Below are 13,456 nucleotides of genomic sequence, written 5' to 3'. Positions count from 1 at the left end.
AGAATGTAAAATATTTTATACTTTTGCTTGTGGTTGAATAAATATATATTTTGGACTAATATTTAGAATGTAACTATACATAAGTTAATTATGTTAGTCTTATATGATTGTCTAATTAGTTCAAGAGTAATAGACTAGTAACCTTTCAATAAATAATATTAAACACATACTGTACTTCAATTAATTAAACCTATTAATTAAAAATTCAAAATGAGTGTGAATGTGTGTGTACGCGTGTGTGTGCTGGAGGGGGGACAGGCACATAGCTACTTTATAATTTTAGTGAAATTTGTTTATATTTTCATGCTTAAACTTTTTCCTTTATAGACAAACATCTGTTGGCTCATGGAATTAGCTATTATTTCAGCAATGGAAAGGAATTCAGGTCATCTAGAGCAAGAGTAAATGATTATTGGATTTGGAACACAAACAGGAAACTGTTTGTATAATGAACATTAGACCATGTAACATTAGTTAGGATATCAAGAATACTTAATAGAAAAGACTCAGAAGTCATTGCAGGAGAATTGTCTGGGCACAACAGGATGTTAACAACTGCTGTGCCTTTTTGTTTCATAAAGTACTTCTGTGTGGTTAGACATTCCTTACTACTGCACACTCGTCTGTTAAATGACTTTGATATTGGTGCAGTTAACTCATGGGATCTGCTGTAGAAATGTGCACCCACTATATAAGCATGGTTTTCACTAATGTGTGGGGCTCAGATCTATAAAGTTCATTATGACATATTAGGGCTCTTTTCTCATGCCAATGTAAGCAGTCAGTCCCTATTAAAGAAGAGTGCTCCTAGTGCTGAAATAGTAAGTCTGTTGTTTAATTGGATATTTTTCACAGAGGATGGAAAAACAGGGTATGAAGGGAAGGTTTTCAGGGCTGGGTGAGTTACTTTATTTTCTTTTTAAAGTCAAGTATAGAATATTATGTTTTTTTAAAAATTGCTACTTTTGTTGCAGAACGTTTAACAGAAATATCTGTGGGCCCATGATCATGTCAACTTAAACTATACTGTAATGGGACTTGAAAATATATGCATGTAGTTTTAGTGTACTTTTTAATTCCTAAAGCAGACTTTTAATTCTTAAAGAACATGTAGACATTCTAGGAAAGATGGACAGGGTTTTATTTCACCCTTTTTCAAAGGACAGTAATTATTTTATGAATACAATTATAAAATGCAAAGATTAGATCAACAATTAGGAATAATGGTTATCTCTTATGGCTTCGGGAGATTTCAAGAGGTGTTTCTTTTTGTTTTAATGCTGCTGTCTTGAGAAGGTAAAAAGGTTGATATAGGCTAAAAAGGCCTATGATGTGCAGGTGTGGGTGTAACTAATACGGGCTCAGGTAAGAAGCTGCCATGCATCGCTAATGAGAGACTCAGCCAAAGGGTTGCCTGCAAGTTCTAAAGCTTCAGATGCTGTATGTAGTTGGAAAGCTTGGAATTCCTTTTTGAATTACTTTATTACATAGCTATATTTATTAGAATTTGAGTACACTACAACTATGCATACTTCTAAGATGCCATCATAATAAAGACCATCAATTTGGTTACATTTCAGGGAGAAAGGCTACACTGAAATGAACATTGTAAGAAAACTCAATTTAATGATACCTTGGAGTATATTCTTGCTTCATGTACTGCTGTTTTCATTACAAGGTAAGAACTTAGATTAAATGTTTATGTTAATTTATTGTATTTTTGTTTCTCTTACAATTTATACAAATAGTTTTCCCTTATAAACCACTTTGAAGTTATTAGAATGAATTGTACTAAATGATACTCAGATCACCTTTTAAAAAATTCTTAATAATGTAGATAATTTGGACCTTTTAGTTTTCATTTTTTGAGTCTTTGCAAAATGGCTAGTTAAAAATCATGCTTTTATTATGATATGCAATTGTATTAGAACCTTTTCGTTTTCATTTCTTTAATCTTTTTTAAATGGTTAAAAATCACGCTTTTATCATGATATGCAATTGTATTAGAAGAAGCTCTAACTTTTTTCTTCTAAATTATGATTTAAAATAATTGTCTATTTACAATTTAAACATTTGAAAGTTTATAATAAACTAAGAGCAATTGAGTACTTAAACTTTCTTCATGCCATCAACCCAAAGAATAGTAAAAAAATGTTTTAAGAAGGACTAACATCTGGGGTTAAAAATTGATTTTAATTATTTTTATAGTAATTTTATTAATAAATTTTCTTGCTATTTGATTTTTTTTGTTATGGAAAGCTTATAAACATACACAAAATTTAAATGAAATAACACACCTTCATGTGCCTTCACCCGGGTTCTATAACTATCAGCATTTTGTGGAACTAGTTTTACCCTGTTACACATTTTTTCTTGGAGTATTTTAAATTCATGAAATACATATTATATATTTTTAATAGATAAGCACTTTATCATACCTAACAAAATGGGGAAAGGATTCATTTATTTTCAGTTGTTGATTTTTAATCCCTGTTAAGGTCTGTATGCTTTGGAGCTTGTAGACAAAATTGGAGAAATTGCTTAAGTACAAAAGACTACAGAGGTCAAAAGTGCTATTTTCCAGTTCCAGTTGTAACTGAAACCCCGAGGAGAATGACGTCACAGAATCTTGAGAGCTGAGGAGACTTTACAGATAACTTATCCAACACCATCATTTTATGGTGTGCTTGGTATTTTGTTTAAGCTTGGCATATACTAAGTGGTAGCACTAGAACTAAAACTTGGATCTCTGATTCCAAGACTAGTGGCTGTTCAATTGCATGGTGTCTCTGTGTAAATCCATGTATACTGCCCATTCTTTTTAGCTTATCAGTCATTCAGTGTTTCACAAGAAATTTGCTGGTCAAATCCCTCTAAAAAATGCAAAAATAACAGCAAACTTCAATCAGAATTTTAGAATTTAGGTTAAAATGTTCTTTTAAACAACTAGAACATGTAGCCAACATATTTGGATAATTTGTTTTCATTCTTATATGTTTGTCTCTGGCAGAATATATTTGTGCATCATCTATATTGATGGGAACATCAAAGTGAGTATTTCTTGTTCTTCGTGTCCTCTAAAACGTAAAGTTAATGGGAACAAGCAAACCTCAGCAGGCAACTAGATCTGCTTTTGAAAAAAATAAGTGAAATGTTTTACAAAAAAGCATGAAATATACTTTAAAAAACATTTCTACAGATTAAAAATAATCTAGCTTTCATTTCCTTATTTATGAAAATATTTCCTTTCCTTTTAATTACAAAGTATTTGTTTTCATTTTAATTATGAGAGGAGTCTTTGGTGACTGTTGGTACTAAAAAGATATTACTTTCATTTCAAAGGTTTGTAATAAAAATTTTATTCCATAATATTATCCTTTACATTATTATTAATATACATTATTGATAACAAATGTATTATGTTCATTTTTAGCAGAGTCACACAGTTTTTAATGATAAAAATAAAAAATTGTTTTAGCAGTAAATAATGAAAATCATTTTTTGGACTAAACTGATCTGCTTAATAAAAAGCAGAATTCTATTTACCATTTGATTTTTTTTAAATAAAATGTTTATTGATAAATATAACACAAATAACAGAAAACATTATAAAGCAAATATATCTTAGTGAATTATTAGCCATTTGATTTTGATAAATTGCAATTTGATGTTCTTACTTACATTAATGTTAACTTGCCCTTTATGACATAGCACAGGAGAGAATTAAGTACTATGCTTGAAAAAAGGGAAGGTACAAATACTGACCTCACTAGATTTGCAAAATCATGTGGAGAAAATATTGCAAGGGTTGGTGCTACAATGTTACACTCTTTTGTTTATTTTTCTATCTCAAAGTTCCTTCCTAAAAGTCAGTTTACATCAAAGACTGGAGAAATTTGGGGACACTCCTGAATTTTGTAAAATGAGACAGCACCACCACCCAAATCTAACCCTTCCAGAAAGGGGAGGGAGGACCTTTTAAATGTTAAACCAAGAAAGACCTCTTTGATAAAGTGATGGAAATCAGGAGGAAAACACCAGCTCTCTCTTGGGAAAGGCTTGTTCAGGTTGCCTAGGGGCCTTTGACTATACAAGTTCTTTTTGTTTTCTTCCAGAAACGGGTTTAATGAAAATCGACAGAAAAGAGCTCTTTTAGCAGCACAGGTAGGTTATGCTTCAGGTGGAGAGAGAGGCAGAGAAATAATCCATTCTGTTTTGGACTCTGCTGTCACTTCAACAATGAGACCTTTGTGGAGGGGAATAAAATGCTAAGAGCAAGACAGGAAGGAGGAGGAAGAAGCAAAGTAACCTCTATTGCTTTTCTATGACCATCAAATTTATGCTCAGGTCACATCAACTTGTTTGGAATAAAATACATTTCTTTTTGCTATTCAGTTCAGTTGCCTACTAATAGATTTGAGGCATTTAATCCCATGCACTTGCCAGAAAATTAGAAGTAGTTTAAAAATTAAGCACAATATCAGTTAGGACAATGACAACAGTATAATGTATATGGAAAATGGGGCCGAAAAAGGTGTAAATAATATGAATTAAATACTGCAAAAGGGCATCAGATACATCCTGATGTCCTGACAGAAAGTTTTTATAATGTCTGATAAATCTAAATTGTGGGTATCTCTGAATAGGTAACTCTTTTTTGGAGGGGCAGTGTAGCACTGCATTTGAAGAGACCTTCTTGCTCGGGTGCCTTCATATGAAGGATACTGGATAATTGCAATTTCTTCAAACTGGTTGGAATGCTCAAATGGATGGACTTAAAAATATTTCTCTATAAAAGATGGATGGTAAAATACAGAATCCTAACTTAGCAAAGGCATTTCTTTGAAAAGGAATATGATTTAAGTATTTACCTAGCAAATAGCTTAAATCTTCAAGGAAGTCTTTGTTAAATGTTGAATTGCAAATAGTTTTTATTAGCATTTTGTGATAGATGTCTGAATTTGTGTATTTTATAGTGTTAATTGAAGAGCATTAGTAGTTAAATAGAAGACAGATCTGTTATGCTGTGCGTCTGGTTAGAAGACAGAACTGATTTATTCTTATCAAGAGTAGAGACCTTTTTTTTTTTGCACCGGTGTTACTGGAAAGGGGTCCTGACACAGATCCCAAGAGACGGTTCTTTGTTCTCATGCAAGAAAGAATTTGGGGCAAGTCCACAGAGTAAAGTGAAAGCAGGTTTATTAAGAAGGTAAAGGAATAAAAGAATGGCTACTCCATAGGCAGAACAGCAGCATAAGCTGCTTGACTGAGTATACTTGTAGTTATTTCTTAATCATATGCTAAACAAGAGATGAATTATTCATGACTTTTCCAGGAAAGGGACAGGAATTTCGCAGAAATAAGAGTTCCTCTTCCTTTTAGACTATATACAGTAACTTCTGGATGTTGCCAGGGCATTCGTAAACTGTCATGGCGTTGGTGGGAGTGTCTTTTAGCATGTTAATGCATTATAACTAGAGTATAATGAGCAGTGAGGACAACCAGAGGTTACTTTCATTGCCATCTTGGTTTTGGCAGGATTGGGCCGGCTGCTTTATTGCAGGGTCTTTATGACCTGTATCTCCTGATACCAGTCCTGCTGACCTCTTATCTCATCCTGTGACGAAGAATGCCTAACCTCTTGGGAATGCAGCCCAGCAGATCTCAGACTCATTTTACCCAGCCCCTATTCAAGGTGGAACCACTCTGGTTGGAGCACCTCTCATACCAGAACAGGCAAAGGATTGTCTATGGAATGGAAACACATTTTTATTTTTCTTAAAAAGTGTTTTGTGTACTGATATACTTAAGTGTCAATTGGGGTTATACTGTTGTCCATTTAGACGTTTTCAGGATTTGTATACTTTACTCCCTTTTAGCAAGAATGAAGAGCAGGATACTTGTACTTCTACTTCCTCAGGCTAGAAAACGTGTCAAAATCATTTATTTTCAGAACAATTTTTAAAAGAAGAGGTTTCAGCAGCGGGCAATGAGGTCATAGTCTTGCACTGCACTGTTTAGAATTGGGATTTCATGTGTTACAAGGCCATTCTTATCCATAGATTCACTCTTCTGCTCTAGGAAAACAGAGCATCAGTGGGTAGATAAGTGTGCAAGTAATGACTCAGAAATATGTTCACAATGAGGTGAGCAAGAAAGGGTAGACGCAGACTTCTGTAAATAGTGTATTTGTGTGCTGCAGTGATTTCTCATCTAAAGACTGTATTTCCCTGGGCTTCTGTCTGTCCTGGGGAGGTGTAATCAGGAAGGGGGAAGGATGGGCTGTCCTCTTTTATCAGTCATGTGAATACATGCACCTACTGCCTGGGACTTTTTTGCATTTGCATTACATTCCAAAAATTCCTTTCCTGAAAGCAGGCCCTAAGACATAGACTTAGGTGCAGGCCATTTATTTGGAAGTGTACAAATAAAGGAGAAAGGAAAATGATGTGAAGAAGGGAGAAAATAAAATATGGGGTGCATTAATGAGGAGCTTTCTGCTGTAGGCAGCTGGAGCTCAGTCTTATTGGAGACTTTTTGAACCATGTAGAATGTGTCCTAGAATAATTTCTAGGTTGAGGGAAGCCTCTGGAGAGCCTAAAATCTCCAGGAAGGCACTTTCTATAGTCTTTTCTGCTTGGACTCTGCCGTCAGGCAAAGGCAGAAAGAACCTAGTGCTGAAGTTGGAGGCTTTCAGTGTACACAGAAATCCAGATGAATTCCAAAGTGAATTCAGAGGTGGGCTGAGAGGATGTGGGGAGAGGCATCAACAAAGTCTGCTGCAGTCTTGGCTCTAAACACCCTTGGGAGACAGATTCCCATTTGAACTATGTCTCTTTTTTCAGTTAAGCTGGTATTTGTTGATGACATACCAAGGACAGTGCTAGAGATAGGAACAAGAATAGCAGTGCCTGTTACCTAGAAACTCCATCTGTTATGGAGGTAGGCTGATGAAGAAGTCATTTCTGTGCAACTGGTTCATTGAATCCAAGATAACCTCAATCATTTGCCATTATTTATATGACATAAAAAATAACATATGCTCCAATTATAAATGTAAGATGCTATTCTGACTTCAAATATGTCAATAAATAAACAAAATCTGCATGTCACACCTTAGCCTTGGTGAAATGTATTATGATGTATGGGATGCTGGATGAATAGGATGTTGTTGTAGCCAGAAAGGTGGTGTGCTAGGGAGTCATTCTAATTTTCATAAACAAGATGTGGATTGAGTTAGGTTAAAGGATATGGAGCGAAAGACAAATTATATACTTTTATCTTCCTCTAATGTTATCCGATGTTTTCAGTTTTTGCCTAATAGTAAAAACAGGTAGCATGTTTACAACTCTTTTCCTTTTTTTTGAGACAAAGTTTCGCTCTTCTTGCCCAAGCTGGAGTGCAATGGCCTGATCTCGGCTCACATCAACCTCCGCCTCCTGGGTTCAAGCTATTCTCCTGAGTACTGGAATTACAGGCACACAACACCAACCCTGGCTAATTTTCTGTATTTTTGGTAGAGGTGGGGTTTCACCATGTTGGTCAGGCTAGTCTCGAACTCCTGACCTCAGGGGATCCACCCACCTCGGCCTCCCAAAGTGCTGGGATTATAGGCGTGAGTCACCGCGCCTGGCCTGCATGTTTACAACTCTTATTATGTGCCTGGCACTATTCTTGGTGTGTCATTCACATCATTTCACTGAATCCTCACAATTCTGTGAGGCAGGTACTTTTATAGACTGGGGAACTGAGGCTGAGCTGGTTGAATAATTTGTTCAAGGCGATAGGCCCTATGAGGTAGAGTAGAAGTCATTATACACTTTTAGTGAGTATCAGAGATGATTGGCTTCCATTAAAGGGATAGACATAAATCATTTTGGAGCCAAAGGAAGAAGGTTTTGGTGTTCAGTAATATCTGGGGCTGTGTCAGATTTAGGCAGCCAGAAGCAATGTGGCTGAAGAGAGAATAAGACTTGCTGTCTTGAAGGAATCGAGGTCATAGACTGTTGTTGCGTCTAACTTAGTTTGAAGGCAGAGGCAAGAACAAAAAGGGGAGATTGAACAGTGAGGATAAAACCTGGGAGTATTGAGAACAGGAGACAATGAACTTGAGATCATTGTGTGGGGCAAAGAGTTTAGAAAGAAATCTTCAAAGAGTGAGAGAGTGTGTCTTTTATATAGCATGAGCTGACATGATGACGCACGCCTGCAGTCCCAGCTACACAGGAGGCTGAGGCAGGAGGATCGTTTGAGTCCAGGAGTTAAGCCCAGCCCAGGAAACTTAGCAAGACCCGTCCCTCAAAAAAAAAAAAAAAAAAAAAAAAATAGATATATCTTGGGTAGATTTTCCTGTTAAAGAAAAAAGTACTGAGATGGAAAATGTCAGAATAAAACTTAACATAAGGGAAACTAGAATCTGCTGAGAAACAACTTTGTTCCTGAAGTCACGTGGCTCATTTTCCCATTCTTCTTGTCTTTTCTCCTTCTTCAGTTTTTCTAATATCATCTGCTACTTAATTTGACAATTATTCGGCAAGTTTTGGGTGTGTTTATTCTGGTGAAATATAAGTGCTATTGGAAAGAATGTTGCCCCAGCCCATACACTCAATTGGTATGGAGTTGGAATAATAATCCACAATCAATTAGTTTTAGTAAGCCACAACTATTTGCTACTAAGCCATATAGATCTTATAAAAACCTTAAAATTTCATCTGGATTGCTTAGATGGATTGACATAAATCTCTTTATTGCTGATTTTCTGTGTGAGGCATTATGTATGTAAGCTTTACGTACATGGCTTTAATTCATTATCCTAACTATACAACGAGGGAAGTGCCATTATTGTTCCCCTTTTACAGATGAGTAAACAGAGGCACTAAGAGGTTAGGAAACTTGCCTAAGGGTAAGTAATTATGGAGTCAGGATTCTAATCCAGCTCCGTTTGATTCAAAATTCATGCTATTTACCACTACTCTGAACTACCTTGGGCTCTATAAAAAGATATATTTAAACGTTCTATGAACTTTAAAGTGTCAGTCAGCTCTTTGGAGCCTGAAGGTAACACACTGGCACCAAAGCAGCAGATGCTTCTGTGGATGTTTTCTTTACCAATTGGTGTGCAGACAAGCAAGACATCACCGTCTGTAGGTCTGTCAACTCCATACATTTTTTTTTTCCAAACCTGTCTGCACCTGGAAGTGTCACAGAACTGCTATTTCTGCAGGCAAAGCAGTCAATAATTTCAAAGGTTAGACTACAACCAGGCTCCTTTCATGAGGTTGTGAGGTAGGTGGAGGGATTGAGGGCTGGGGGAAGAGTGGGTGATGGGAAGGGGAGGGAGGATGGGAAGTGAGAACAGAACAGAGAGCAAAGTAAACGACTTGTCAAAGTCATGTAAGAGGCAAAACCAAGACTTGAATGAGGTGTTCTCACCACAACCTCAGAGGCACCCTTTCTGCCTCATGGAGATGATAAGCCTCAATAACCCCAGAAAGTATAAAGTCAGCACTTTATCACTTCTGCATTTATAGTTATTTTCTAGATGTGCCAATTTGCATGTTTGGCTTGAATTAAATAATTTAACTGTCTTGCATTCTCATTTCTTTCTTTCAAAGTTTGAAGCTACTTCTCCGAGATACTTTTTCCATGATGCTATTAATTGGGGTGAAAGCAAAATAAAAGGTCAGTGTTTATACTTAGGTTTTCGTATTTGCTTTCTCAGAAAATCCCTTTGGGGAATATATTGAATCAAGTATTTATTGTTTCCATAAACCACATGAAGGAAAGTGAGTCAGGATGGTAATAATACTTAGTAATAATTTAAGTTCACTTCTTAGAGAAATTTGAATTGTTTCTGAGAATAACCAGGGCCAAACATTTAGACAAACCTGATAACTGTATGACCTGGGAAGATGTCACTGAATATCAGAAACTATTTTTTTGTGTGAATCAATTACTTGATCCCTATTTTTTGTTACCAATTCCCCATTTCCATTAAGAAGAATGCTGATGGCAGTTTGAAATTTAATTTGAGTGGTAACTATGAAATTGAAATTATCATTGTTGTGTTTAAAATAACAATGATCCTCACCAGTTTTCATTTGATACTTGTTTTCAGGAGAATAAGCAGGACTGTAAATACATTTTTAAAGGCAATGTATTTGTTTATCTAAATATTTAGCATCTCTTCATCAGAAAAATGCAAGACTGTGATCTAAGATAAACTGTAAATATAGATGTGCCCCTAGTGGAAAAAACTGCTTTTAAGTTTATGAAGAACATCACTTTTTTTAAACCTGTATTTATGGACCAAGTTAAAACAGCATATTTTTTCCTCACTTAAGATATACTTGGAGATTTGTGCATTTTTAAAAGTAAAGAGACATTTTAGATCAATGGATCTTAAGGTGGAGAGGAATCATACGGGTTTTTGAATTCTTGCGTTTGGCAGAACTGTGGTCAAATGATCAATTATATAACTATCTTCTGGGAATTAAGATGTTCTCTCTTCTCCTCATGTGTTAAATTCTTCCTGCTTGAGTTTTGCCAGTTGCCTCTTGTTCTCTCCTTATTAGAGGAAATTTTTTCACTGATTCATTTGCATTTTTAAAACTCACTTAGGAGATGATGGTAAAATTAGGGTTAGAGTTCACAGTTACTTGCTTCCTCTTTTTAACATAATTTGTTGGGACAATTTTATAATTTTTTTTTCCATGAAAGAAATAATATTTTTGGTGACAGTAGTGACTTTGGCTTCTCCATCAAAATTTAAGCATACGTTTCTTTTTCTTTTTCTTTTTTTGGAGACGGTCTTGCTCTGTCGCCCAGGCTGGAGAGCAGTAGCGTGATCTCGACTCACTGCAACTTCTGCCTCCTGGGTTCAAGTGATTCTCCTGCCTCAGCCTCCAGAGTAGCAGGGATTACAGGTGTCCACCACCACGCCTGGCAGCATAGGTTTCAAAGAATGTGTCATTTGTAATTGAGCCTGAGGATTAATATACAAACCTCAAATGAAATGTTTAATCATTCTCTTCAAAAGCAGGAGTCTCCCTTTGAGTTTTATGCTTTGCCTGATCCCTCAAGTTAATGATAGTCCCGATTCTTTTTGTTGTTGTTGTTGAGACAGAGTCTAGCTCTGTCACCCAGGCTGGAGTGCAATGGCACAATCTCGGCTCACTGCAAACTTCACTGCCTGGGTTCAAGCGATTCTCCTGCCTCAGCCTCCCGAGTAGCTGGGACTACAGGCTGCACCACCACACCCAGCTAATTTTTGTGTTTTTAGTAGAGATGGGGTTTCACCATGTTGGCCAGGCTGGTCTCGAACTCCTGACCTCAAATGATCTGCCTGCCTTGGCTTCCCAGAGTGCTGGGATTATAGGCGTGAGAGACCCTATTCTTTAATAGAGTGTTTGCTCCTGGAAGAGTAGCTGATGGGATGTGCAGCCAGCACCAAACTCCCTCAACAGAATCATCTGCAGCTTGTGTATTTCTGGTTCTCATCATCTGGGACAGAGATTCCTTACATGGGAACTTGACCTTTGATTTGCTTGAAAGGGGCTAACCTTTGCTCTCAGGGTAGTTTGAGATGTGAAAGCCTGCCTTTCTTGCTTCACAGCACACATAATAAAATGAGCTAGACAGAGACTTGATGGGTTTAGTTCTTTAGCTTAGCAAGGCAAGAGGCCGAGAGTTCTGTTTTAGTTAATAGTGATTACAATTTGTCCAAGCTGTATCTTGCCATATTATGCTTAAAAGAACAAATGGATGCCAGAAGATAACTTTTTCTTCCCCTCCTCAGGTTCTTGTCCTTATGAATGCCTTAATGGAGCTTTCTGTTCTAAGACTGGAACATGTGACTGTCAAATATTTCAGGCTCTTGGGACAAGATGCCAGATCAGTAAGTTTCAGGGATGCTTATGAGAGAATTATAAGATACCAAGGAAAAAATTAAGGCATAATTTGCTATAATAATGTTCATCCATTGGGAGTCGTATATTAACTAGAGAGCCCACAATTCATTCTCAGTAATTTGATGTAATTTAGAAACAATGTAAAACAAAAGTACATAGGGCCACTATCCCTTCTCATTGAACTCTCTTATTGCTTCAAGTATTTTTTCCACTTTCTATAGTAATAGCCTATTATTATTATTATTATTTGAGACGGAGTCTCACTCTGTCACCCAGGCTGGAGTACAATGGCACGATCTCGGCTCACTGCAACCTCTGCCTCCCGGGTTCAAGTGATTCTCCCACCTCAGCCTCCCGAGTAGCTGGGACTACAGGCAATCGCCATCATGTCCGGCTAATTTTGGTATTTTAGTGGAGATGGAGTTTCACCATGTTGGCCAGGATGGTCTTGAACTCCTAACTTCGGGTGATCCTCTCACCTAGGCCTTCCAAAGTGCTGTAATTACTGGCATGAGCCACTGCACCTAGCCAGTAATAGCCTATTAAAACCAGGTTCTCATTCATCTCTCTTTTGCTTTATAAAACAGATTTTTTTATTTGGAGCCAGTCATTCTTTTGGACCTTTAATTAATTGGACATTTTGTATGTTAAAAAATAGTACTGAGACTTCTTCAAGGGCAGGGGCTTTTTTATTTTTTTATTTTTTTAATAAACCTTTTATCCACAGTGTCTAAGAAAGAATTCTATGTCTACCATAATCAATAAATATTCATTTGTTTAATCAATATTCACTGGCATCTAGATCCCAGGCTAGGCATTGGGGATACAATGGTGAATAATACAAACATGTTCCTGTCCTCCTGGAGGTTGCAGTCTAGAGAAGGTGGTAAATACGCAACAGATACACAATAATTAAACTTGTGACAGGTGCTGTAAAGTAAAGTACAAGATGCTATGAAAATATGAAGCAGAGGTGAGGCATGCTGTCAGGGAAGACTGCCTGAATAATGAATAATTCTGTGTTTTTTCCTGAAAAGGCCACAGTTGTCCAAGGCTAATAAATGTAGGTGGGAATCACAAAAATACAAGATGTAAAGAGTCACCCTTATCTTTATGCACCCCCCCTCCAAGTGTATCAAAATGTTTTACACGTATTGAGTGCTCAGTGAATGTTACTGATTTTCATATTATTCTAAAGAGAATAGTTTAGAAAACAAAAATGGAATAGAAGATTATCTACAAGGGTAAGAAAAAAAGGTAGGCATGACAATAGGAGATACAGTTGTATGATTTAAGATAAATACTGCTTGAAATTTGGCCAGTTTGAGGTCATGAATTGTTAAATTCCAGCATACCTTTTTTTTTTTTTTTTTTTTTTCTGGAGACAGAGTCTTAACTGTCACCCAGGCTGGAGTACAGTGGCGCCATCTTGACTCACTGCAACCTTCGCCTCCTGGGTTCAAGGGATTCTTGTGTCTCAGCCTCCTGGGTACCTGGGATTACAGATGTGTGCCCCCTACCTTGCTGGCTAATTTTTTGTATTTTAG

The 13,456-nt window shown here is 36.6% G+C and overlaps 1 protein-coding gene across 2 annotated transcripts in view; it reads left to right on the top strand.

Moving 5' to 3' along the window:
• Nucleotides 1–1,613: 1,613 nt before the first annotated feature.
• Nucleotides 1,614–13,456, top strand: part of OTOGL (otogelin like) — a 171,469-nt gene continuing 159,626 nt past the window's right edge. For both annotated transcript variants that reach the window (XM_033221163.1, XM_033221162.1), the window contains exons 1-5: nucleotides 1,614–1,678; nucleotides 3,011–3,050; nucleotides 4,116–4,164; nucleotides 9,615–9,681; nucleotides 11,798–11,896. In XM_033221163.1, coding sequence (XP_033077054.1) covers nucleotides 1,627–1,678; nucleotides 3,011–3,050; nucleotides 4,116–4,164; nucleotides 9,615–9,681; nucleotides 11,798–11,896 — 307 coding nt within the window. In that variant the 5' untranslated portion in view covers nucleotides 1,614–1,626. The remainder of the gene's footprint in view (nucleotides 1,679–3,010; nucleotides 3,051–4,115; nucleotides 4,165–9,614; nucleotides 9,682–11,797; nucleotides 11,897–13,456) is intronic.

The sequence above is a fragment of the Trachypithecus francoisi genome, unplaced genomic scaffold (genome assembly GCF_009764315.1).
Source record: "Trachypithecus francoisi isolate TF-2019V2 unplaced genomic scaffold, Tfra_2.0 Lachesis_group11, whole genome shotgun sequence".
NCBI classification, from domain to species: domain Eukaryota; kingdom Metazoa; phylum Chordata; class Mammalia; order Primates; family Cercopithecidae; genus Trachypithecus; species Trachypithecus francoisi.
This window is presented reverse-complemented; position numbering and strand designations above follow the sequence as displayed.